This window comes from Lynx rufus, unplaced genomic scaffold, assembly GCF_022079265.1.
Source record: "Lynx rufus isolate CCGP_SWC_20201006 ecotype Redwood Valley unplaced genomic scaffold, mLynRuf1.p SCAF_5, whole genome shotgun sequence".
Classification (NCBI taxonomy): domain Eukaryota; kingdom Metazoa; phylum Chordata; class Mammalia; order Carnivora; family Felidae; genus Lynx; species Lynx rufus.
Genome location: NW_025814867.1, coordinates 157201291 through 157226371, shown reverse-complemented (window position 1 = coordinate 157226371; position 25081 = coordinate 157201291). Strand labels below are relative to the sequence as shown.

Genomic DNA, 25081 nt, shown 5'->3' with positions numbered 1-25081 from the left:
GCCACGTCCACCCAACAACAGGCTGGGCCCCGCGTGTCAGTCTCCTGTGGCCGCTGTCACAAATTATCACACACTCAGTGGCCGAAGGCAACAGAAATGTATTGTCTTATAATTCTGGGGCTCAGAAGTCCCACCTGGGTCTCACTGAGCCAAAGTCAAGGTGTGGGCGGGGCTGCATTCCCCCTGGAGGCTCCAGGGGAGAACCCCTTCCCTGTCTCTTCCAGCTTCCGGAAGCGAACCTCTCCTTGACTCGAGGTCCCTTCTCCATCTTCGCAGCCGGGAGTGGCAGGCCCGATGCCCTCTCTCTGGACTGCTTTACTCTGGCTCCTCCCCCCACCTCGTCCACCAGCAACAATCTCGAGGACTGCAAGATGCCCACAGGGATGACACAGGATAGCGTCCCTTTCCCAAGGCCAGCTGGCCAGCACCCCTAATCCCACCTTGCTGTGAGACCTGATGCATTTACAGGTTCTGGGGACTGGAGGAGGGCGTCCTTGAGGCCGAGCACTCCCAGGGGCTTTGACCCCTCCCCACTCCTACCCCTCCTGCCTGGGCCCCAGACCCCCTTCTGTGCCCCCAGCACTGGCAGAAGTCGGGTGCCGTCCTGTGCGGGCAGCGGGGCAGAGCTGCGTTCAGTCATGACCCTCAAGGTCTCACCCAACAGAGTGTGGTGTTTGCAAAGACTGACGGTCGCCCTGTGCACAAACACAAACAGTGCCTGGTTAAAACTGCCCGGCTCCTTGGATGAACTCTAAGGAGACCCCAAAACTCACACTCCTAGAGATAAGATTCGGACAAACCCTCCAATGACGCCTCACACTGTCACTATTTCCTACATGTGTGGTTTTTGTGCATGTTGACCAAAAGCTCAGCGCTGTCCCTTTTAATGATGAACAGAGAAATCCACAGAACACTTCAAAGAATTAACACAAAAAAAATACCTTGAAAAATAAGGGAAATCCTGGCCTCCAGGTATTCAATTATATAAAAACAATTCAATTTGGTCTTGGCATAAATTTGGAGAAGTTAAAGTTCCAGGTGTCAGAAAAAAAAAAGATTCTGAAATGGAATTTTTTCTATTTGGAGGAAAACTTTTTTTTTTAATGTTTATTTTTGAGAGACAGAGCATGAGCAGGGTCCGAGGAGCAGAGAGAGAGAGAGGGAGACACAGAATCCGAAGGAGGCTCCAGGCTCTGAGCCGTCAGCACAGAGCCCGATGTGGGCCTCGAACTCACAAACCGCAAGATCGTGACCTGAGACAAAGTCGGACGCTCAACTGACTGAGCCACCCAGGCGCCCCTGGAGAGAAACTTTTTAAAGGTAAACACAAGAGCAGTAAATGGAAAGGGAAGACTATATGTTTGTCAAATAGATATTTATATATTTTTAAAAATATCATAAAGTTGAAATACCAGCACACTGGTACATCCAGGGCTTGACTGGTTCAAATGGCCGACACCCGAGGTCCGAGGCCGTGAGGCCCGCAGCCAAGCGGGAGCAGAGCACGGGAACCAGAGCAAAGAGTGCGAGCAAACATCCACAGCAGAGGAAATCCGAACGGTGGAAAACGGGCTTAAATTCTGATGACTTAAACCCACTTGGAATGGAATGGATGTCACGACGGCAGGTGCTCCTGGGCCCGCCGCGGTGACAGGACCGGCCCGGCCTTCCCGTGGGGCCACATAGTTAAAACCTGAGCAGAGCGGCTCCTGTCTGTCAACAAAGCAAGTCATTGGCTCGGAAAACCTCACGCTTGGTGTCCTAATTATTGTGACATCTGACTGACAGGCTGTGATTCTCGGCCCAGGGCAAGGACAGGAGGTCTGGTGTCCGTCCCGAGCCCTCGCTCCAGCAACTCCAGCGGGCAGCTCTGGAGAGACCAGAGAGCAGGGGAGGCTGGGGCGGGGCGGGGGGCCTGGCCCCTGCTGACCACACGCAGGGCATGTCAGCACCACCAACCCCAGGAGACGGCAGGACCCAGCCCTCCGGCCGAGCGAGGCCCACCCTGATGGTGCCCAGGAGTGGGCGCAGAGGGGGTGCTGGCAGATGTGAGACAGCAGGAGTGCTGAGGGCCCTGGAGGGCAGGAGAGCGTGTGCCCATCCAAGGGAGCCACGGCCAGCTCACCCGTGGGATGGACGGCACGGTGGGGGCCGGGCAGCGGTGCGGGGGGCCCGGGGGGCTCGCCGTGTGCGTGGGCTCCGACAGCCGGCCCTCGGGGGAGTCCAGCACTGAGGTGGCCGCTGTTCAGGGATGTCCCAGGGGCCTCCTCCCTTTGGAAGGAATCTCCCTGCCCTTCCGGAAGCCTGTGGGGAGGGACAGGGTGAGGAGGGGAGGGGCAGGGTCTCGGTGAGCACCCTCATCGGCCCCGGCCTCCTCGGGCTGGCTGCGAGTTGGCGGCCAGGTGGGCTTCACGAGGTAAGAGGCTTTCCACAGGTGACCTCCGGGCTGCGGACTCCGTTCTGGAGCCACGCCTGCCACAGTCACCAGCTGGGCAGACACACAGTCCCCACACCTGCACACAAACGCACTCTTCCCGCTCCGGGGTTTTTGCCACACCTCAACTGCTCAGACGCCTCTGCCGGCTGCTGAGGTTTCAGAGACGGTCCGACGTCTGTCTGCCCCGACGTCTGTCTGCCGTCCACAACCAGCCGGGCATTCACCAGCCTGCAGGACCTCGGGGAAGTCATCGAGTGTCCCCGCCCCCTGCCACTGCCTGCGGCCACACACCACACCGCCCCCCCCCCCACCCCAGGCTGTTTCTCCCTCCCTTCGCAGGCCCAGCGTCTCCAAGAGGGTCAGGAGAGCTCAGCCCAGTGGGCCTCTCGCTCTGGGACGCGGTCTCCCCACCTCCGTTGCACAGGTACCCAGCAGGCGCTAGGTGCCCGACCTGGCAGCCAGCCCCGCGCCCGCTCCCTCCAGGTCAGTGTCGGTGCCAGGGTGACAGAGGCAGACCCCGCACTCCTGGCCTTGCCGGGCCGGGCCATGGACGGGCTCTGCTCCTCCTGGCTCCCCTGGCGCTTCGACCTGGGGTGAAACCGAGGCCCGCCTCTGCTCTCTGACAGCCCTCGGGCCCGTCCTTCCCAGAGTGAGAACTTCCAGGCCTGGGCATCAGAAGGCCCAGATTCCTGCCCAGCCCAGCCCAGCCCCACACAGCCGCCTCCCAAGTTGGGCATCTGTCCCCTCCAGACCTCAGAGTCTCGGCTTCTCGTCTGAAAATGGAAATATTCCCGACAGCGGCCAGGCCCCGGGGGAGTTCGCCAAGGCTGGCTGGAAAGCAGGCCGTCCCACCTGGGGCCTGGGGCTGCTGCAGGCCTCCCCGCCCCTTGCCGCAGGGCCCTGCACCCTCCTGACTCTGGTCCTGAGCTTGGGAAGAAAGCGCACACTGAGATCACAGGAACTCGTGCCCAGCAGGCGCGTTTACTGCGGGTTACGGTGACCTGGGTGACCCTCCCGCCAGCCTCCTGCCCCCACCGCCCTGTCCCCAGCAGCGGTTCGCTCCCACATGGCTAACAATCTCCTGGAGCGGGAGAGCGGAGCCTGGTTGTGGTGCCATCAATCGCCTGGGGTACAGACTCTCCCCGTGGTCAACCTCAAGCTGCCATCATGATGTCGACTGGCTCACAAGATGCCCCCCAACTTAACTATTGGCCGTCGTGAGCCGGTTGGAGCCTGTACGAGCTGGCTCCCACACCCGCGGCACCCCTCTGCCACGCCGTGGGCTCTCAGGTGTGCTGGGTCCGGAAGCTTCAGTACTGGCAAGGTCTGCAGCAAGGAGGAACGGGGGGCAGGTCTGGGTCGAGGGGGTCAGAGACGCAGATAACAGAATCCACTCCAGCCAATGTAAGCACAAAGGGGTTTATTGAGAGGTCAGAGGCAGCGGGGAGGGCAGTGAGACTTTGGAACCAGCTTCCGGGAAAGAGGACTACAGAAACCATGCCAGGCTCCTGCGTTTGCCGGGAGCTGCCACAAATCCAGAACATTCCATCTCTGCCACAGTCTGCCAAAGCTGCCCTGGCTTCTCCCCAGGTAACTCAGTCCAGGATCAACGTCTCCTGCAAATGCATCTGTCGAGAGCCCGCGGCAAGGGAGCCCGGGGAGCAGGTGCAGGAAAGCCGGCAGGGCTGAGGCCGGCGCACAGCGCCCACCGAGCCGTCTCCAGTGCTCGTGACCGGGACCCAGCTCCACCGCTCAGACGCCCTCGCGCCCCAGCCTTGACTTGGCTGATGCCCCGGCGTTCTGCTGACCCTCTGGGAGGAGCTGACCCCCTGCAGCCCCGCACAAGGGCGTCTGCATGCACACTCCTTAGACCGCGTGCGGAATCCAAGACGCCACAGGGCGGAGCCAGAAGCGCTGTGCTGTGCAGCCCCTGCTCTCAACCGCCTGACTCCCCTCCCCTGCTGCCCGCAGCCACCTTCCATTAAGAAAAGCACACCCGAGGGGCGCCCGGGTGGCTCGGTCGGCTGAGCGTCCGACTCCGGCTCAGGTCTTGATCTCACGGTTCGTGGGTTCCAGCCCCGCGTCGGGCTCCGTGCTGGGAGCCTGCTTTGGATTCTGCGTCCCCCCGTCTCTCTGCCCCTCCCCTGCTTGCACTCTGTCTCTCTCTCAAAAATAAATAAAGAACATTTTTTAAAATTTTTAAAAAAAGAGGAAAATACACCTGGGTTTACCCAATCGCGTGTCCAATTTAAAACCATCATCCACCCTCACTGCAGGCCAACCTGGGGACTTAGGGCCCCATGGCGGGAGGCGGCCCCCAGTTCCAGGGCTTTAGAACAGAGTCTACAAGAGGAGCCCCCAGTCCCAGCCGTGCAGGAACCCTGACGGTGCACGTCCTGTCCTCCCCATGGAGCCCAGCTGGGGGCGCCCTCCACGCAGGGGTCTTCTGCCCAGGAGCCCACCCACCAGGGACGGCCCCCGAGTGTCCAGATGGCCCATCCCCACCACTGGGCCACCCAAGGGAGCGACCCCAAAGCCCAAAGTGGAGGCAGGCTGGGGCACCAGGAGGCCACGAGTTATCAGGCATCCCCTCCTAGGGTCAGGTTGGGGGTGGGACTCTGGGCTCCACAAGGCACATCCACGGTGAGGCTGGGGACCAAGGGAGCAGGAAGCCTCCCCCAGCCCAACCAGAGCAGCTGGGCAGGGAGACCAGGCTCCCCGAAGGGTTCCATGAGCCTCTCACGGCCCCTCGTCACCCCTCTGGCCCTCAGGCCTCCCTAGAAGCCAGACCCCTTCCACCAACCCCCGTGGGAAGGAAGGGCGGCCCCATCACCACCCTGAGCTAGGGTGGCTGCTCCAACCTCCTGCCCCATGGGGAGCCCTGGAGTCACCCTGCCCTGACCCCCAGACCTTGTGACGTGTTACCTCCCACGGTAAACGGGCTTCACAGACTGGAATGTGTATGTGCATGAAGAGCTTTGAAGGTCCCTTGTTTGGGGATCACAGTGAGAGCCAAGGGCCACCCACGTTCCATAAGGCTGTGACCCCACTACCCCTGAGACTGGCCAGCCAAGACACCCCCTTTGTCGCGTACCTGACACTGTCACCACGGATTCTCCCTGGGAGGCCAGCTAGACCCTACCCCGCCCCGGCAGATTTAAGACAGAAGTAAATGCCCACTGGTGCAGGGCTGGGGCCGCTCAGCCGTGGGGCCCTTGGGGGCCTCCAGCGGGACGCACTCACACGTGGCAGCGAGGAAGGGGGTGGGCCCTGGCAGGGTGTCGTTAAGGGGTCCCTCAAGGGGAGGGGAAAGAGGGGAGACGATGATCGTAGCCCGGGAGAGCAGAGGGCTCCCGGGGACCAGGGGGGGAGCGCACGAGCAGGAAGGAGCTTCGTGGCCCCGGAGTTTAGGGACCCGGTGGTCTTCCTTGGAGGGAGGCGTGCGCTCTGGGACACCCCCTGAAGGGCGAGGTCCCGGAAAGGCCAGGAAGGCCTGGCAGCCGACTGTGGTTCAGGGTACGAGGGAGAGGACCTTCTGGTGTGTCCAGGGTCCTCAACAAGGGCAAGGAGGGAAGGAGCCCCCACTCCCCGCGCACTCCCTGAAGAGCCACATTTGGTGGAATCCAGGCTCTCTGGGCTCATTCTGGCGTAAGAGGAAATGTCGAGTTCCCTGGCAGGGGACAGGCCCCCACAAAGCCAAGGCCTCCCTCACAGCACGGAGGCGTACCCACAGGACCCCGGCACGCCACCCCCGCACCTGTAGCGGGTCACCTCCATCGGGCAAACCCACAGGTGGTGAGCTCCTCGGGTGGTGGCCCCCGTCTCCCCACCACATGCACCCTGGGCGGGTGGGGCCCCTGCCCGGCTGGTCAGCCAGCAGCAGCACCTACCTTCGTCCCTGGGAGTGTCGGGCTTCGGGAGGCGGCCCTGGGCCCTGCCCCCATCCCTGTACACCTGATCTGGACGGGGGGCAGAGAAGTGGGGGGTTTGGGTGCGGGAGGGTATTTGGAAGCTGACAGCTGTTTCTTTTTAATGCACCATAACTGAAAAAATCATGACCTCGTTTGGACGAGCCTTTTGGGTCTCAGCCGGGGAATCTGAATCTCTGAATCAACACTCAGATAGGATCCCGTGTTCGTGTCCCATGTCAGATCATGCGACGCTTTCCGAGTACAGACCACCCTCTATTTTAATCCTTTCCAAGCATCTGCTCGATGAAACTTGTACCCTTTATACCTCAAGTTCATGAGCAACGTGTCCCAATTTTGTCTCCCCCCCCCAAATATTTGAAGCAATTTAAAAATAAATACTCATACAAAAGACATCAAAAAATAAAACTGGGAAGACAGATCACAGTTACACAGGTGGAGGTAATGTCTGCCCCGAACATAAAGTTGTACAGGAATTAGCTCTGAGATTCCTGGTGGCAAAGGTGGAGAGAGAGGCAGAGAGACAGAGAGAGGAAGGGACAGACTTCCTGTTGCTGGAGAAAGGTAGCATCCCGTCGACTGGCCTTGAGACACCAAATCTCAGTCCTCCTGTCCTGGAGAAGGACCTGCTTTAGGCATCAGTGAGTAGAAAAGCAAGGCACAGTATCGACCCAGGATGACGGGCCTTCCCCCAAACCAGGCTCGGACAGTGGTGGGACCGAGGGCAGGGACGCACCGGTCTGGCTGCGGACACTGCCCTCCTTGACGATCCACTCTGGACCTTTTTCGGGGTTTCTGTCCATGGTTTTCTCAGGTTTTGATTTTTACGATTTTTCCCCCTCTCCCCGGAGTGAAATTTCAGTACAAACGTTACTCTTAACAAACATTCTGAGAATAAACAAAGCTGTTCAAAGGTTAGTTTGAACTACGCTTTTTCACTTACCTCTCGAGAAAAACCTGGTCTCTACTACTTTGCTCTGGAAAGAGTTCTGCGGTCAGATGTGCTCAGGAACCGCTACTCGGGGGCAAGGCAACCCAGTTCTGCGGTGTAGGACTCTGCCTCCAACAGACCAGTCGGCACCCCACCCTCTGCGGGCTGACCTCACGCTCCCGGGCGCGAGCCCATTCTTCTCTGAACGCTGTTCACACCCTACGGACGCCACGGGGAAGCGGCCAGCTGAGTGCAAGGGACATGGAACGTCACGACAGGCGGCCCGGTGTTAAGTCCCGACTGGGTCGTTTCCCAACTGTGTCGTGGCGGGCGACGCCGTTTCTCCAAGCTTTGGTTTCCTGGCCCGTCAAGCGGGCCCGACGGTAACATGTTGGACTTGAAAGGCGGCGTGGTGACTAAAACACAACACGAGAGAGGGTTCTGGAAGGGTGGGGTGCTGCACAGAAGGGCTGTGGGGACCCGCCGCTCAGGGGTCTTGCAAGCAGGAGTCAGTCACCATCCTCTACAAAAGTGCTGGGGGACAGGCGGGCAGCGCGCTGCTCCGGCCAGCGGGCACTAGGGCGCGGGGCTGACGGCGTCCTTGGACGCGGGGGCGCTGGGCAGGGACTTCAGGTACTCCAGGTGCTTCCTGGCGTCCTCCTGGTTCTGGCGCACGTAGTACACGACGTAGGTGATCACCATGGCGAACCAGCCGAACATGGTGACCAGCATGGCCACGTCGGTGGTCTTGTGGTGGGTGCTGCAGAAGCTGACGCCGGAGTCGAGCGCCTGGATGAGCGGCTTGCCCACGTACTCGTCCCGCACGGCCGTGTGGCAGGCGATCTCGTCCACCGACTCGGGGTCCAGCTTCAGCTCCCACAGCGCCTCCTGCAGCGCACACTCGCAGTGCAGGGGGTTGTGGGACAGGCGGATCTTGGCGCTGAGCTTGCCCAGGGCATCCTTGGGAATCCTGCGGATGCGGTTATGAGACAGGTCCAGCAGCCGCAGGCCCCCGGCCAGGCCCGAGAAGGCAGCGGGGCCGATGGTCTCGATGGTGTTCTGGGACAAGTCCAGCTCTCTCAGCTGGTTCAGGTGCTGGAAGGCCCCGTTGGGGATGTGGGCGATCTTGTTGGCATCAAGCTTCAGGAGCACGGCGTCGGCAGGGATGTCCTTGGGGATCTCCTGCAGGCCCCTCGCGCTGCAGTGGACGGCCACGGCCCCAGCGTGGTCAGGGCACTGGCAGCCCTGTGGGCAGGAAGCGCCCAAGCGCAGGCAGAAGAGGAGGAGGAGGCAAGACCCTCCCGTGGGGCCCGGTGGGGCTGAGGGGCTCTGCTTGCCCACGGGGCCCATGCTGACCACGCCTGGGGACACACGACAGCGTCCGCTCACTCAGTGCCGCAGAGCTGCGTTTTTCCCCACTCCCCCGGCCGCCGCTGCGCAAGCGACCATCGGACACACACATGAACTCTCGTTCCTCGCGTGCCAGGAAAAGCGGGGTTCTGTCAGTTCTAAAAGAGAGCAGCAAGCAGCATCAGTGACCGTGCTCCAGCAGGGAACCCCGGAGCGCTCTGACTTTGGGGGGCATGTCACGGGCACACTGAAGCACCTGACCAGCGGGGGTCTCTGTAACTTATTTCCAGGGATTCCCAGCGCCACCCAGAAGAGCAAGGACAGGTCGTGCCGACCGCTGGCTGGGTCCAGGAACCCTGGACACACCCACTGCACACCTAGGGGACCAGGGGCTTGCCCGGCCCGGCGAGGGTCCACCGCCCCCCAGCTGCTCAAGGCTGGAAACCGAGAGGACCGGGCTGCAGGGTTCTCTTAAGAAACCGTAACGCAGGGCGGCCGGATGAGCCACCGACTGGCGGCGCTCCCTCTGACAGCCCTCGGGGAAGTGTAGTAAGAGCTAAAGGTCCTCTTTGTCAGCCCCGACAGGACGGAGCACGCGGCAGCGGGGGCGGCGCCTTTTTATTTCAGTTGTGTTAGAGAAAGAAGGAAACCGAGAACAGAAAAGCCAAGCCCCGGGCGCGCGGCCGCGCTGGGGCGTGGAGTGGCGGCGCCGCGCGCCGGGCCTGGCGGGCGGGGCCCGGACCCCGCGACCCCCGCGACCCCCGCGACCCCCGGGGCGGGGGCTTTACCTGCGCGGCCGCCTCCGGACACCGTTCTGCGCGACGCTCCCGGCCGCTCGAGCCCGACCCGAGCCACACCCGGGTGCGGAGGCGACCCCGGGCCTGCGCCCACCTCTGCGGCCGCTCGGGACGCGCGCGGCTCTGCCTGCGGCTCCGCGAGGCGGGGCCTGGGGCGGGGGCGGGGCCTGAGGACGAGGGGCAGGGCCTGTGGGCGGGGCTGCAAGGGCGAGACGGGGTGGGGCCTGTGGGCGAGGCCTGCGGTGGGGGCGGAGCTGCAAGGGCAGGAAGGCGTGGAGCCGGGGGTAGGGCGGGGCTGGAGGCGGGGCTGTAAGGAGAGGTGGGGCGGGGCCTGGGTGCGGCGAGGGGGCGGGGCTGTGAGGCACAATGGGGCGGGGCCTGGGCGGAGTCTTGGATGGGGCGGGTTGGGGGCGGGGCTGTACTGCATAGTGGGGTGGGGTCTCGGGCGGGGTCTGAGGCCGTGGTGGGGCGGGGCGGGCCTTAAGGCAGAATCTGGGATGAGGCGGGGATTGAGGCGGAGGAGGGGCGGAGCAGGGCTCGGACGGAGTCCGCAGAGGGGTGGGGCCAGGGCAAAGAGGGGCCTGTGGGACAGGGGCGGGGCCTGGGCGGAGTCTGGGGTCTGTTGGGGGGAGGTGGCACCGTTAGACCGGAGGTGGGGCGGGGTCTCGGAGGCTGTGGGCGGGGCTGAGGGCGGGCCGTAGGGCCGCAGACCCAGTCCCTGCCCTGCCGCCCGGCTCTGAGGCTGGGGGCGGTGGGTGTCGGGCGGAGACCGAGAAAGCGGTGCTTTTTCCCGCAGGTCCGCTGCCCGCGGCCCCCGAGGCTGGTTAGTGAGGTTGGGTCTCCGCCCGGCTGGGTCCTGCCCCAGCCCCCACCCTCTCAGGTCCTGGCGAGGGAATGTGGGGGTGGGGTCTAGCGTTTAAGCTGGATCAGAGCCCTCTCCAGGGTTTCAAAAGCATCTTTATTGTGGTGTAATGACACACGTATTTGCATTCGCTGTGTTTGACACCTGCATGCACGCGTGAAGCCATCACCACGAATAATGCAGTAAATAGCCCAGAGTTTCCCCTTTCCCTCCAGCCCCCTCCCCGGGCAAGTACCTGCTGAGCCCAGTCCATGAGCTCGTGCTTGCTGGAACTTGTATAGGCGGAGTCTAGCTCATTTCTCTCTGCACTCCTGGTACTGCAGCAGCCGATGGTTATTCCTTTGTAGGAGCACGTAATATGAATGTGCCATGCTGTATATGCCCACGTATGTCTCTTATCCATCTTGAGTTAGTTTGGGTACATGGCGTGAGATATATAATTCAAGTCTGTTTTTTTCTGCGTGTGGATATTCAGTTTCCAGGGCTGTTTGTTGAAGTAACCGTCCCTTCTCAGCTGAGGTGCCTGTGACCCTCTGTTGAATATCAGTGGTCCTAGATGTGTGTGAGTCTCCTTCCGTGCTCTCTGCATTCCATTGGTCTGTTTACCTATTTTTATGCCAATTGTCCAAGCTGTCTTTATTGCTGTGGCTTTATAACAGTTCTTTTTTTTAATGTTTATTTTTGAGAGAGATAGAGACAGGGCACAAGCAGGGGAGGGACAGAGAGACAGGTTAGACACATAATCCAAAGCAGGCTCCAGGCTCCAAGCTGTCAGCACAGAGCCCAATGCTGGGCTCAAACACATGAAGTTGGACGCTTAACCAACTGAGCCACCCAGGCGCCCCTTTATAATGATTCTTGAATCAGGTAGTGTAAGTCTCCCAGCTTTGTTCCTTCATATTCTTTTGGTCATCTAGATCTTTTGCACTCCCTCATGAATTTTAGAACCAACTTACCAACTTCCACCAAAAAAACCTATTGCGTTTTGTTTGGGATTCCACTGAATCCATAGATCAGTTTGAGAGAATTAATATCTTGACAATATTGAGTCTTTCAGTCCATGAACATGGTATATCTTCTCATTTATTTAGAACTGCTTTTGTTTCTTTCAGTTGTGTTTTGTAGTTTTTGGTTTACGTATCTTGCACATCTCGTCATACTTATTTCTGATAGTTTTATGTTATTGTAAATGGTATCTTTATTCTAATTTCTGTTTGTTAAATGATAGTATACAGAAATAAAAGTGATTTTTGTATACCAAACTTAACTTTGCTAAAATCACTTATTAGTTCCATTAACTTTTTCATACATATCTTAGGATTTTCTACATATACAATCATGTTATCTGTAAATAAAAAGAGTATTCTTTCTTTCCTGTCTGCGTGCCTTTTACTTCAATCTGTGCCTAATTGCTTTGGCTAGAGCCTCTAGTTCAGTACTGAATAGGAGGACTGAGAGCAGATATCCTTGTCCATCCTGATCTTAGGGGGAAAGCAGTCAGTCTGTTAGGAATAACGTTGGTGGTACATCTTTTGAAGCTGTTCATATCAATTAGAGGAAGTTTCCTTTGTGAAAATAGAGGAAACCTCTTGAAAATGGAGTCAGGAAGTACCGAAGGGGTACTGTCACACATGTATCGCTCCTTGAAGCCTGCATCACCAGCAGGAAGAAGGAAGATAATTATCTTGTGAGAGAGGACATTTTTCCGATAGGAATTTAATCTCCTTTTAAGAAAAGGAAGGAAGATCCCTCCCTGCCCCAGCAACAACACACTAACCACCACTTCCTGCCAATCAGGAAATGTCACAACCTCGAACTCTTGTTCTTCTCCAATAAACTCCTGTTCAACACAACCCTCCCCAAGTTCCTCCTGCAACCTAATAAAAACTGACCTTTCCTTTGTCTCTTCGGACTTGCATGTGGCTCACTGTAGTTTGCCGTGTTCCAAATTGCAATTCCTCTGCGCTTCCTGAATAAACTCATTTTGCCAGTAAAATAACTGGCTATTTTTAAGGTTGATACCTTCTATTTCTAGTTTGCTGAGCGTTTTTATCAGGAAGCGTTTTGGATGTTGTCAAATAAATGTCTTTTCTTCACCCATTGAGAACCTTTTTTTAAAATTGGTATGTTTATATGGAAGATTATATTAACAGATTTTCAAGTGTTAAGTGTTAAGTTAACCTTACGCCCTTGGAATAAATCCCACTTGGCTATGATGTATCACCATTTTTGTATGCTGTTGAATTATTTAATAGAGATAGAGCTGCTGAGGTTATTTTTTTTTTTCCTTGACCGAATGTTGGTACTTCATCTCTCTCGAGGAATTGTCTGTTTCATCTGAATTAATTGATCAGCATAAAGCTACTCATAACCCCTAGTTATCTTTTCAATACAGAGTATGAAGTGATGTCAATCCATTCCTGACACGGGTAGTTTGCATCAGCTTTCTTTTCTTTTACTCATCAGTCAGTCAGGATAGAAGTTTATCAATTTTATTGACATTTTCAAAGAACCCATTTTCAGTTGCATTGATTTCTTTTTTTTTTTTTTTCTGTTTTCTTTCCCAATTGACATCCATTCTGATCTTTTGCTTACATCGGGTTTAATTTTCTCTTCAATTTTTTTGTTTGTTTGTTTCTTACGGTGAAAGTTGAGCTCACTGGTTTGAGACTTTTCTTCTTCTCTAGTACAGGCATTTTGGTGCTATACATTTTCCTCCAAGTCCTGCTTTAGCTACATCTCAGGATTTTGTAATGAAATTCACTGAGTTTGAAACACTTTCTAATTTACCTTTTGATTCCTTTTTTGACTCATGGACTTAGAAGTGTTTTATTTTGTTTCCAGATATTTGGGGATTTTCTGAAGATCTTTCTGGTTTTGATTATTCATTTAAATCCATCATCAGAGAGCACACTCTGTATCCTTTGGGTCCTTTTAAATTTGTTGAGGTTCATTTATGGCCCAAAAAGTGGGCTGTGTTAATAATCGTTATATGTGTACTTAAATGTGTTCTATGGTTGCTCAGTGGAATGTTCTAGAAGTGTCGATGAGGTCAAGTCTGCTGATAGTGTGAATCTAGTATTTTACATTATTGTTGATTTTCTATTTGTTTTATTAATTACTGAGAGAGGGGTGTTGATGTCTCTGTGACTGTAGATTTGTCTGCTTTCCTTCAGTTCTACCAGTTTTTGCTTCTTGCACTTGAAGTCCTATATTCAGATTAATATGTATTTATTATTAATTGACCCTTTATCATTATGAAATCACCCTCTTTACCCCGAGATTTTTTGCCTTGACCTCGGTTTTGTCTGACACCAGCATAGTCACCACGGCCTCCTTGCGATTAGGTCAGCACAGGGGTCTGCTTCCATTGTCCCGCTTCCTTTGGGGTTTCTGTAGCACCAGAGTGTCTTTCTCACTACATTTGTTAACTAGAAAGGGAAAAATAATGGTTTTACGGTAGAGACGCCTGGCAGAAGCCACCCTACCTATGTGACCAAGGTTAACATCATCGGTAATAAGACAAGCCGGCGTCACTCAGCCCTTGATGTGATGGACCCAGAAACACACAACATCGCTTCTGTGACGTTCTTGCCAAAAATGCATAATCTCACTGCGCTGGTGAGAACACTTCAGATACACCCAAACTGAAAGACACGTTACAAGGTGACTGGTCTGTGAACTTCATAAAAGACAGGAGGAAAAGACTGGGTCGCTGTCACAGACCGGAGCAGACCACAGAGTGAGAAGAGCTAACTGCCATGCGGGTCCGGGGTCGGACAGGGACGTGGGGGAGGGCAGAACAGAATGAGGCCATGGCGTTTCCCGGCGGTGGTGTCCTGGCTGTGAGAACCCACACTCGGTGCTCGGGCTCTAGCCTGTCTTCCTCCGCTCTGCTCCCTTCTCCTCTCCCCCTGCCTCTGTTGGCAGTGAGTGTTACGATTGCGTCTTCCGTCCTGAGTCGACCCCAGCTGTAACTCTCTGCCACGTTACTTCAGTGGCTGCTCAGGGTGTCACGTCCAGCTGTCGCTGCTTACCACGGTGGTCCCTCGGGCCACGTTTGGCCACGTCACGTGCAGTGGGTGCTGCGTTGCTGACACGGCATATATGTCCTCATGTGTAGGAGCCCCACAACACGGGATTATTTCTGCTGTGAGCAGCCACTCTCTTTTAAAGAGATTAAAATCTTTAAAGATTAAAGAGGCTTGAAGCTGCCAGCGTGTTAGCGTATGGCAAATCAAAGAGAGGCTGGAAGGGAGCCCCAAGTTAAGGAATGTCTTAATGTTTAAATTAAGCCAATTAAACGGGGTTACTACCAAAAAGTACGGTGCCGATGCAGGGGGATCCACAGACATTAAGCAGAGTGGGAGAGTCCAGACACTGTGAACTCACGCTGTGTGGTTCTGCTCAGAGAACGTTCTAGGAGGGATGGGGCGGGGCGGGGGGGGGGGGTTGCCCCTGGGCTGCATGACCTGGATCTGGAGCTCAGTGCTGGTTGTTACCAGACGTAAAAACACATCGGGCTGCTCATAGTTAAGATTTGCCCAGATGACGAAGCGTATTCTGCCTCGATAACAGAAAATAGTAACGTGCCACCCAGGTTTGCGCTTCGGGGATGGTCACAGGTGTCAGTGGTTCTGCATCAGTGGACAGACGGATGGATGGATTCAAGGCGCTCGTGCAAGGCTGTGTGGTGAGCGGTCTTCCTGGTCGCAGGCTGCCCTCACAGGAGGCTCTGGCTGCCGGCCAGGCCCGGGCCACAGGGCCCTGAGAGAGTCTGGCTCTCCGTCTACTCCGGACCACCAGCCCGTGCTCTCAAAACACCAGAAACCTTCTAATGCTATCCTGGCCACGCGGACCGCCCTCTGTAGCTGCCCTTCCGACTGTAATTGGGCTCAGGGCTGATTAGCTCACCCATTTATCCACCCAGAGGCCAGGCTTCCTGTCCCCAGGGATGCCAGGCAGCTGCGCCAGCCGGCTAATTGCTTCCCCATCAGGAAGGTGGTTTTGCTGGGCGAGTCTGAGAGCATCTCTCCGGGGACCAGCACGGAAGAGCCGAGCTCGCGGCAGCCGCGGGAGCCAGGACGAAACCAGGCCAAGGAGTGAAACATCTCGGTGAGGCCGGAGTGCCGCTCTGCTGTCTCGACCCCCTTGCTGGCCCAGGCTCAGCCCTCTCCGCCCCGGCCTCCAGGCCGCCCCAGGGGGCCCCAGCTCCTGCCCTGGCCCAGCCCGGGGACGCCCAGACAGAGCCCCAGCTGGCTCACAGGAGGGCCTGCGGCCGCACCAAGGGAGAGGCCTGCGGGCTGCTGGTGGGGGACCCGAACAGGCAGGGCCAGGGGGCCAGCGGCCCTCCGAGAGCCCGGCCGGTGGATGGATTGCCACATTTTGTCTGCTTTGTCTGGACTGTCTTTTCCAAGAACCGATTTAATGTATTCATCACACCATTGCTTTATTTTTTCCTCCTCTGTAAACCCTGACTTCGTTGGCCCCTGCATTTATGTCGTAGCCGTCTCTTGAGTTTCTTAAGTTATAACCCTAGATAATTCACTCTCAGTCTTCCAAGTGCAGCTAAGGTTAGAAACCTTCCCCACGAGACTCTCCAGCCACAGCCGGCAGGTCGGGACACGAACATCCTTGCTGTCTCGCGTTGGTCTGCTCACGACTAACGGTGCGGGTCTCAGGCGGGGAGGAGGGTGTGGAAGGGCACGTCCTCGCAGGGCGTGGTGGCCCCCTTGGGTTCCCTGGCCAATGCCCAGCTCCGGGTCCTCACCGGCCCCTCCCCGAGCAGGTGGGGGTGGCCCAGAGACCCAGCGCTGTGCAGAGTCGCAGGGACAGCGCCTGCTCTCCCGAGAGGCACGGCCGTTCCCCACCAGTGCTCCCACCCAGGAAACAGGCAGCTTCAGAGTGAGGACAGAAGCCCCCCAGGGAGAACGGAGACCAGAGGGACACATCATCTGGCGGTGCCCTGCCCTGTACACCACCTCCTTGCCCTCCGAGCTGGTCAGGGGACCGGTCACTCAACATCCCAAGCACAGGCTCCTGGAACCACTGGACGTACTTTCTGTCCCTTCTGCTGTACGTTTTTGTTCTAATGTGACCGTTCTAAGAGTGTGGAGCGTGTGGCCCCGTCCCAGAGCCGCCTTGGCAAAGTTGCTGAGATCTGCTCGGTGGTGTATATAGAGCACGCCTGGTTTTTGTGAATGTCCTGTGTGTGTCTGAGAACCGTGTGTCTCCTCTGGGCCTCTTGCTGCTGCTATTGGGGTGGGGGGTACAGAGCCATATACACACACGTATATAAGCAGTGTATGCTTATGTACGTGGCACGTGTGTATGCATGCTAAAAATTGTTTTTTTTATTTTTTTTTATTTTTATTTTTAAAAAAAATTTTTTTTCAACGTTTTTTATTTATTTTTGGGACAGAGAGAGACAGAGCATGAACGGGGGAGGGGCAGAGAGAGAGGGAGACACAGAATCGGAAACAGGCTCCAGGCTCCGAGCCATCAGCCCAGAGCCTGACGCGGGGCTCGAACTCACGGACCGCGAGATCGTGACCTGGCTGAAGTCGGACGCCCAACCGACTGCGCCACCCAGGCGCCCCTAAAAATTGTTTTTAATGATTTATTTATTTTTGAGACACAGAGACCCAGAGCACGAGCAGGGGAGAGGCAGAGAGACAGGGAGACACAGAATCCAAAGCAAGCTCCGGGCTCCGAGCTGTCGGCCCAGAGCCCGACACGGGGCTCGAACCCACAAGCTGTAGGATCACGACCTGAGCTCAACCGACTAAACCACCCAGGCGCCCCTGTATGCATGTTACACTTAAGTTATTATACAGATAAATATATATTTCTTATTATGTATATAAATACGTTGTACATCATTTATATAATTTATGTGTCGACAAACTTACGTATAAGTTGTACATAATGTATATATGTTTAATATATACATTATATATATAAATACATAACATGTACGAATGTATATATGTGCACACACACACCACACAGAGTGACTTCGGTCTTCATTGTGTTATTCACATTCTGCCCTATTTTCCTCTTCCTCTTTGATTTCTTGATTCCTGAGGAAGTATCTCAAATATTACTGTGAATTTGCCGATTTCCCCTTGAATTTCTATCAAGTTTGCTTTACATATTTAAAAAGCGAGGGTGTTGGGTGGGTAACGGCTCCTGACAGCGATGCCTTCTCCGTAGATGGATGCCTTTCTCTAACCCAGGACCCGTGTGTGCTCCTTCGAGAAGGCCCAGACCGGGGTTGGCAGGAGAAGGCCCAGACCGGGGTTGGCGGTCGGCTTAGCGCTGTCTCCCTAACCATTCTCTCTGAGAGCGTTTGCCCAGACGACTTCTCCACTCGGCCAGCTCTTCTGAGTCTCTCTGTCTCAGGTGATACAGACAAATACATAGAAAACAATAGAAACGAGTCGGGTTATTATTTTTTTTTAACAGTCCGAGTCCTTTATTTCCAAGCTGCTCCATGCCTCTCAGAAAACGCAGTAGATACGTTCTGCTCAGAATCCTTTCCTGAGCTACCCACCCCTCGCGGAGGAAGCCCTCCCTGCCCGTCTCTACCACTGTCACAGGGTGGCCTGGCCTCTCAACTTGAAGGTGTCTCTTGCACACTTTATGCACCATCAGACTGACCATGCTCCCTTTTCTCCGACCCGAGTGTCTCCCGGTTGATCCGTTTTGCTGTGAATGAAAAAAATTAATTAAGGCCGTTTGATGAGGCATCATCCTATTTACTTCTTGTTCTTCAGCCTCCGTCTCTCGGCGGTCTGCCCCTGGCCCCCTTCAAGCGGCTGCCCACAAGTCTGACGTACTCTGCAGCTCCTGCTTAGTCCTCTTAGCGTCCTGATCCTTCCGAGCAGTGCCCCGACGCCCCTGCTGGAGGACACGCGGAGGAACAAGACCCTGGGCGCTCTGGCCCGAGGTTTCTCACCCTCTCCGTTTAGGGGCGTTCTCACAACGTGCTGGCGGACGGCCTCTTCCTTCGAGAGACCGAAAGGCTCGCGGATCCCGCTAGCTCGGGGTCCGTGGGTCAGTGAGGCCGGCAATATCCTTCTCCCCTGTCCCACAAGGACCAAGTGGAGAGCACTGAGATTGGCATCCGCGACGCACCCCGAGCAGAGTCGCGCTTTCTCCCCCCGTCCTCCCGGGTCGGTAGCAGGAATCCCCCTGCTCAGCAGCAGGCGGAAGCGGCCGTGGGTCAAGACACCCCCCTTCACGGGGAGGCCTTGTCCGTCACGGCCACCTGTGACCCAGACCACGTCACCCCTCCATTCTCCCCCAAGTCCATCCAGCGTCTGCGGCCATTGGCTTCTCAGAAAAGGTACGAGGTTTCCGTTCAAAGAGTTCCCGGCAGCCGGTAGCTGGGAAGACGTCCCGCTTCATCCTGAAGCAGCCCACCACGTCCGAGGCGCCACGAAAAAGAACGAGTCGGGTTGTTTTTTATCCCAGTATGAAAACCCCGATTCACACGTGTCCTGATCACTGAGGCGTTTTGAGTGTCTCCTCTCGTTCTATTGCACAGCGACCATCCTCCGCTGGTTCCTGTTTTTCCCCGATTTTGTCGTTCCACTTGACCCCGCCGGGGGTTCACAGTGATTCGTGTTGTGTCTGTCCCGCCAGCGGCCGCTCGCCCGGCAACAGCCCAGCTTGCTGCCCGCGTCCGGGAGCCGCCACCGTCCGCGTGGCAGTGTGGCCGGCCAGCCCGCCCCCGTCGTCCTAGGCAAGAGGACACCCGTGCGCTGGGATCGCCCTCCATCGCCAGCTGCCAGCGACCCCATCGGGGGCTTTAGTGCTGAGCGCTTGTTAAATTTTCTTTTTACGCTGTGCCTCAACAGGTGTAAGATGCAGCCATACATCTTAATGGTCTCTTGGCTTACACAGAGCTTGGGCTGTGCACCTGTGCACACGTGTCTGTGTGTGTGTGTGTTATTGTGTCCACCCCACCCCCAAATTCATATGCTGGAGCCCTATCTCCCCTTGTGGCTGTATTTGGAGGTGGGGCCTCTAATATAGTAATTAAGGTTAAATGAGGCCTTAAGAGTGGAGCCCTGACGTCATAGGATTAGAGTCCTTCTGAGAGGAGACACGGGAGCACTCGCTCCCTCTCTGTGCACACACCGAGGACAGGCACTCGGCACACGGCGAGAGACAGCCGTCCCCAAGCCGGGAGGGGAGCTCTCACCAGAGACGGGTGCTGGCCCCTGGGTCTCAGACCTCCAGCCTCCAGGACTGGAAACAAGTCCGTTGTTTAAGCCGCCCCGTCTGTGGAATTTTGTTACAGCAGCCCAGCTGAGTCCGCGGTTCGCTTTTCTGGAATCCGTCTTAGAGAAGTTCTTTTCGCTTTTCTGGAATCCGTCTTAGAGAAGTTCTTTTAAAGGGCAACCCTCTTGCACTGCTGGTGGGAATGCAAACTGGTGCAGCCGCTCTGGAAAACAGTGTGGAGGTTCCTCAAAATATTAAAGATAGAACGACCCTACGACCCAGCAATAGCACTGCTAGGAATTGACCCAAGGGATACAGGAGTGCTGAGGCACAGGGGCACATGTACCCCAATGTTTACTGCAACACTTTCAACAATAGCCAAATTATGGAAAGAGCCCAAATGTCCATCAACTGCTGAATGGATAAAGAAGATTATATATACAATGGAATACTACTTGGCAACGAGGAAGAATAAAATCCTGCCGTTTGCAACAATGTGGACGGAACTGGAAGGTATTATGCTGAGTGAAATAAGTCAGTCGGAGGAGGACAGATACCATATGTTTTCACTCATATGTGGAACTTGAGAAACTTCACGGAAGACCATGGGGGAGGGGAAGGGGAAACATAGCTTCAGACAGAGAGGGCGGCAAACTGTAAGAGACTCTTAAATACAGAGAACAAACTGACAGTTTGAGCTAGAAGGAGGGGCAAATGGGTGATGGGCACCGAGGAGGGCACTTGCTGGGCTGAGCACTGGGTGTGGTATGTAAGTGATGAACCACAGGAAACTACCCCTGAAGCCAAGAGCACACTGCATACACCGTATGTTAGCTAACGTGGCAATAAATTATAGTCATAAATAAATAAACAATAAAAATAAAAACAAAGAAGATCCTTCAGAAAGGATGCACGAGCGACACATTTTCTGAGTCTTTCCATTCTAAAATGCTTTTATTCGGTGCTGCCAGTTGGATGCTAGTTGGGAGTCTAGATAAAAAACCAAGGCCCCCCCACACCTGGGCGTGGGCAGCCATGGACAGGGCGTGGCCTTGCCGAGTCCCAGCCTGGGCACCGGGGGTCATGCTGGAGGCGGGTCCAGGAGGATGAAAAACGGGGGGCCGGTGGGGGTGGACCGGTCTGGGCCCAAGGAGCCTGCAGGGTGTCCAAGGGGAGGAACCCGGGGGGAGATGGCCACAGGAGACGCCCTCGGGCCACAGGCAGCTGGGCCGCGGGCCGGAAGAGGTCTCAGTGGCCCAGACACAGCCCCCTGACCACTGCCCATGTCTGTAACTTTGTCTGTAGGGAACACAGAGAGGCTGGCCGGGCTGGTACGGACAACAGATTTAATGTTGGGTTTTACGATATCCTGGCCCTGATGACTGTTGGCGGTTTATGCTGATGGCTTGTGAGTCATGGACACTGAGCAGAGCGGCCCCCCCACCATCTAGGCCCACCGCCTGCCCCGCCCTGGGCTCACAGGGAGCGCTGTGCGTGGAGAGCCCCTGCCCGGATCCCCAGGACAGCACAGAGGCAGACACACTCTGACCCCCAGAGAAGGCGTGTGCTCGCCTGGCTCTTGCCCCTCAAAGGGGCTCAGCCCTGAGAGGCCAGGGCAGTGAACTGAGGCTCCCACGGGGCCCCACCCCAGGGCAGGTGAGGGTCCGAGTGAAGTCACGGTGGGTGCCACCTCTGGGGTGTGGGCTCCAGGACAAGGCCACAGTCCCAACTGTGCAGGAAATGCGGGCCTTGGGCCAATGCACATCTGGTGGTGGGCGAGCTGCTCACGACGTGACCAGGAGGGAGTCACCTGGGCTGAGGGCCGAGGCCGCCAGGGGCAGCCATGGCTGGCGGGATCCCAGGAGCCACGCCGGCCATGAGGAATGGCCGTGTGACCAGAGCCGGCCCGTGCCCTGCCTCGGCTCTCCTCTCAGGGCGCCCTGACGCCCTCCAATTCACAGGCTCGTCTGCTCAGTGACTCGAGGTGGCTGTGAGAAGCAGCAGATTCCCAGACCACACCGCGAGGTGTCCCAGCAGCAGCCCCTTGCCCATCTGAGGCCCAGGGCGGCCCGTGCCTTGGGTGGCCGGCCTCGGCCCGAGTCCCTGGCAGCCGAGCTTCCAAGGGGGCTGTGGGTAGACCAGCCTCACCCGCCCCCGGCATCGGGACCCGGCCAGAGTCCACGGGTCAGTAGAAAGCCCCATACAAAGTGGCCACCTTCTGGAGGATGGTCTTGTGGTTGGCATACAGCGGGATGCGCCTGTCCACGACCTGCCATCGGACGGACATCCCGGGGTCACAGGCATGCAGGTGCTGCAAGGGCAAACGTAGGTCCTGACTCCCTCCTGAGCTGGCCCCGCCTCTGCCCCACACCCCAGAGCTTCGGCTGGGCTCAGAAGGGCCCGGTGGCGGGGGGGGGTGTGACACGCGTCCCCGGTCTCTGCCTAGGGCTGCCTCCCTGTATTCTTCTATCAAAGGGGAGAAAGAACAGCTACTTCAGGCATGACAGGAAATTCCCACCAAGCTCTGAAAGTCCTTGACGAGAAAAGAGCAGGTGGCCTTCATCTCAGGTGTTCTGTCCTTTATATCCAGTCTGGATTAGGGACGGTGGGACCGATATAAATGTGGAGACATTATCCCCATGAAGGCATGGGAACCAGCCTCCCCCAGGGAGTCCCGTCCGAGGGTCCCCATCCAGCCACCTGCTGGTGCCCTCTCGCCTCTCCCAGTGCCTCTCGGAGCCCTCTGCTCTCTGCAGCCCCCGCTCTCTGGTCTTGGCCAGCTCCGGCCCCCTGGGAGGCCAGGCAGACCCCTCCTGGAGGCCCCGAGTGACCCCCAGAGCTCACTCGCCTGCATCTCCCCCCCCCCCCCCCACCAACCGGGAGCCTGCGGCCCAGGCCCATACAGAGTTCAGCCTCTTCAGGTCCATGTCGCTCTGGTCTGAGAAGTGGATGCTGATGGCCACGGTCTCAATCCAGGCGTTGTCCGTGTTCCTTGGGTCGTCCACGTACCCTCTGTATACCTGGGAGGCAGCGCAGGGGTGAGCCGGTCCGCCCCGGCTTCCTCCCCGAGGGAGGGGCCCCACGCACGTCCTGCGCTCCGTCCCGGCCCAGGGACACTGAGCACAGCCGTCCACTGCTCCCGGGGCCCCGCCGGGCTCTCTCCCTGCCCCGTGCCGCCTGCTCCCCAACACCACCTCCCGCGTGCCCGACCCACCGCGGGGTCCGCGCCTCCCTCAGCGCCCTCCTGGTCTCTGGCTTGGCATCCACACCCGCCTCGACTGTCCTCGGGAGGATAAAAAGGGATGGCGGACGCCACAAACGTTGCACTAAGTGAAAGAATCCAGACGCGAAAGCCCGCGTGCGTCCTGTGTGATTCCGCTCACAGCCAGTGTCCTGAACAGGCCGGGACGCAGAGCAGAACGCGGGTCAGTGGGTGCCAGGGAATGGTGGGGGGAAAGGCAATGACTGCTCATGGGGGATGGAATGTTCTGGAACAGGTGGGAGGTGATGGTGGCACAACATGGCCAATGCACTAAATGCCACCGACCTGTTCACTCTAAAATGGTTAATTTTATGTTATGTTGCACCTCCATAAATAAACTACTTAATTCTTTTCTACAAAGAGACGGTGCTATTCCCTGGGGCACTGCACAGGACAGCCCTTATGAAATGACCAGGTTCACGGGTCAACACCCTAAATATCAGCGATCGCCTGTTTCATCCTAAGATGGGAGAGACACAGGACCAGTACCAACTCTGGGTCCACCGAGAGGACGTTCAAGAAATCATGACACAAATCATTATGCGTCCATGGAAAAGAGGAGGCAAATTTGTAAATATGAGCATTGCAAATTAAGTGAAAAAGCAAGTTACAGAGAAGCGTGTGCTGTGTGGCCCCGTTTTTATTAAGAGTGTATGGGTGTTCGAGCGCAGAGAGAAAACTGGCAACAGAGCCCGCGGCAGGCGTGTAAAGAAGTAAACAAAGTCTGGAGCGGGGCTCCTGTGGGTGAGTGTGAAGGGGCGTGTGTTACACCAAACGTGTAACGTACCGCTTTCGTAACTAAGAAAAGACGGTGGAGAATACAGGCCCCCCGCCCCCACCCCCGTCCAGGCCTTGGGGAGCCGGGCGCTGGCCCAAGGCCCCCTCTGCCCTCGGAGACTCAGACACTGTGGTCCCACGCACCCACGTGCTCCAGGGCAAGAGTGTGTGTGGCGGAGGAGGCGGCCTGCCCCCCCTGACCTGGAGAGAAGAAGGTCAGGGAGGGAAGGCAGGTGCCCAGGGACCAGAGCCAGGGCCACGCCTCCTGGTCCCAGCTCCTTCCTGGGGCGGGAGCAGGGTCCCCAGTGTCCCATCCGGCTCACCCTGCAGCCCTCCCCACCAGCACCCCGTGGGTGGCCGGGGCACACAGATGGGACCGCAGCAGAGGCCACCTTACCTCTGTGCCCTGCGTCAGCAAGTTCTGGAAGGAAGACCAGAACTCTCTACGGAGGACCTGCTTCAGCTTCCGGGGCAGTATCTCTCCTGGTTCCCGGGAGCCCTGGGCAGAGAGGAGGCAGGGGCAGGTCTGAAGGCTGTTCGGAGACCCACCTCCACTGGCCATCTGCCCAGAGTGGGCAGCAGGCCAGCCCCCTGGAGCCACAGGCAGATGAGCGTCTGGCCGCTTGGCTGTCTCAGGGCTGGAGTGACATTGTCCAGAGTGCACTGCCCACGTCAGCCTGTGCGGAGCAGGGGTGCGTCAGACCAGAGGCACAATGTTTGGGGAGTACGTGTGGGCGCCCATAAAGCAACACGTGCCCCGCCCTCCAGTGCCCTGGCCACCAGCAAAAGGGCACGTTTTAACTATTTGCTTGCATTCCCCTACATGCCGTCTCTCACCTCTGCTCCCCCAGGCTGAGCTCCCAGCCTCTCCCAACGCCACCCACCCCAGGGACATGGGCCCTGCACCTGCACTGCCCAGCCTCCACCCCTCCGAGAGACCCTGTTTGTTATTAACGTCTCTCGAAGTCCACATCACATCCATCTGCTTTGTCCCCTGAGACACCTGTGCCCCCCAAAAGCTGCAGTGGTGGGGGGACCCATGCAGGGTCGGGGCTATAGGTGCACTGCTTGGAAGATGCCACCAGGGACTGGGCCAGTGTCCCACCCGGAGAGGCCAAAGTGCCCAAGAGGAAGGCTGAATCGTGCTAGAGACTCTCTCCCAGGGGGAGAGGGGCCGGCCCGATACCTGGTTCAGAGTGGTGCTCCTTCAGCTGGGGGGCACGGGGGATCGTGGCTGCAGGGCTGGAGCTGCCCAGAATCCTTGTTGCATCCTGGGGACCCAGTGGAACCACCACCCCACACATGCTCACCAACAGGCTGCCCCCAGGAGAGCGGCCACTGGGCCACGGTGGGTGCCGAGTTGGGGTAAATCACGACTTCCCAGAAGCAGGCTCAGAGGAGAGGCTCCCAAATGGGGCTGCAGCCCAGATGCTGTGCACCGACCCAGAGCCTGTCAGGGAACGTGGTCCTCTTGCCAGGACCCCCAGAACACGGGTGGGAGTCGG

General features: G+C 57.2%; 2 protein-coding genes and 2 long non-coding RNA genes across 22 annotated transcripts in view; 1 reads left to right on the top strand and 3 right to left on the bottom strand.

The window, feature by feature from the left end:
- Positions 1-4580: 4580 nt before the first annotated feature.
- On the bottom strand, positions 4581-9548 carry LRRC3 (leucine rich repeat containing 3). Its single transcript, XM_047099121.1, has 2 exons — positions 9436-9548; positions 4581-8805 (listed from the first exon to the last, which is right to left on the bottom strand). Exon 2 carries the CDS (start codon positions 8645-8647, stop codon positions 7874-7876), a length of 774 nt encoding a protein of 257 aa, XP_046955077.1. The 5' UTR covers positions 8648-8805; positions 9436-9548; the 3' UTR covers positions 4581-7873.
- An 8208-nt stretch (positions 9549-17756) lies between these two features.
- LOC124526257 (uncharacterized) lies at positions 17757-19784 on the bottom strand. The gene is made up of 2 exons (XR_006965637.1): positions 18148-19784; positions 17757-18016 (listed from the first exon to the last, which is right to left on the bottom strand). It is a non-coding gene; the product is annotated as an uncharacterized LOC124526257 (long non-coding RNA).
- A 677-nt stretch (positions 19785-20461) lies between these two features.
- The window catches only part of TRPM2 (transient receptor potential cation channel subfamily M member 2), a 55563-nt gene continuing 50943 nt past the window's right edge, over positions 20462-25081 (bottom strand). For 9 of the 19 annotated variants that reach the window (XM_047099070.1, XM_047099076.1, XM_047099078.1 and 6 more), the window contains 4 exons: positions 23974-24075; positions 22752-22930; positions 22441-22557; positions 21759-21848 (listed from right to left, as the gene is read on the bottom strand). In XM_047099070.1, the coding sequence (XP_046955026.1) occupies positions 22455-22557; positions 22752-22930; positions 23974-24075 (384 nt within the window). In that variant the 3' untranslated portion in view covers positions 21759-21848; positions 22441-22454. Of the gene's footprint in view, positions 21849-22440; positions 22558-22751; positions 22931-23973; positions 24076-24886; positions 25027-25081 lie in introns of those variants that run through there. The other 10 variants (XM_047099077.1, XM_047099079.1, XR_006965632.1 and 7 more) reach the window with 8 other exon arrangements.
- LOC124526258 (uncharacterized) lies at positions 21890-22508 on the top strand. Its single transcript, XR_006965638.1, has 2 exons — positions 21890-21953; positions 22421-22508. It is a non-coding gene; the product is annotated as an uncharacterized LOC124526258 (long non-coding RNA).

Excerpts from the sequence above, each read along its gene's own strand:
- LRRC3 (XM_047099121.1), bottom strand. The coding sequence starts at position 8,647 with ATGGGCCCCGTGGGCAAGCAGAGCCCCTCAGCCCCACCGGGCCCCACG.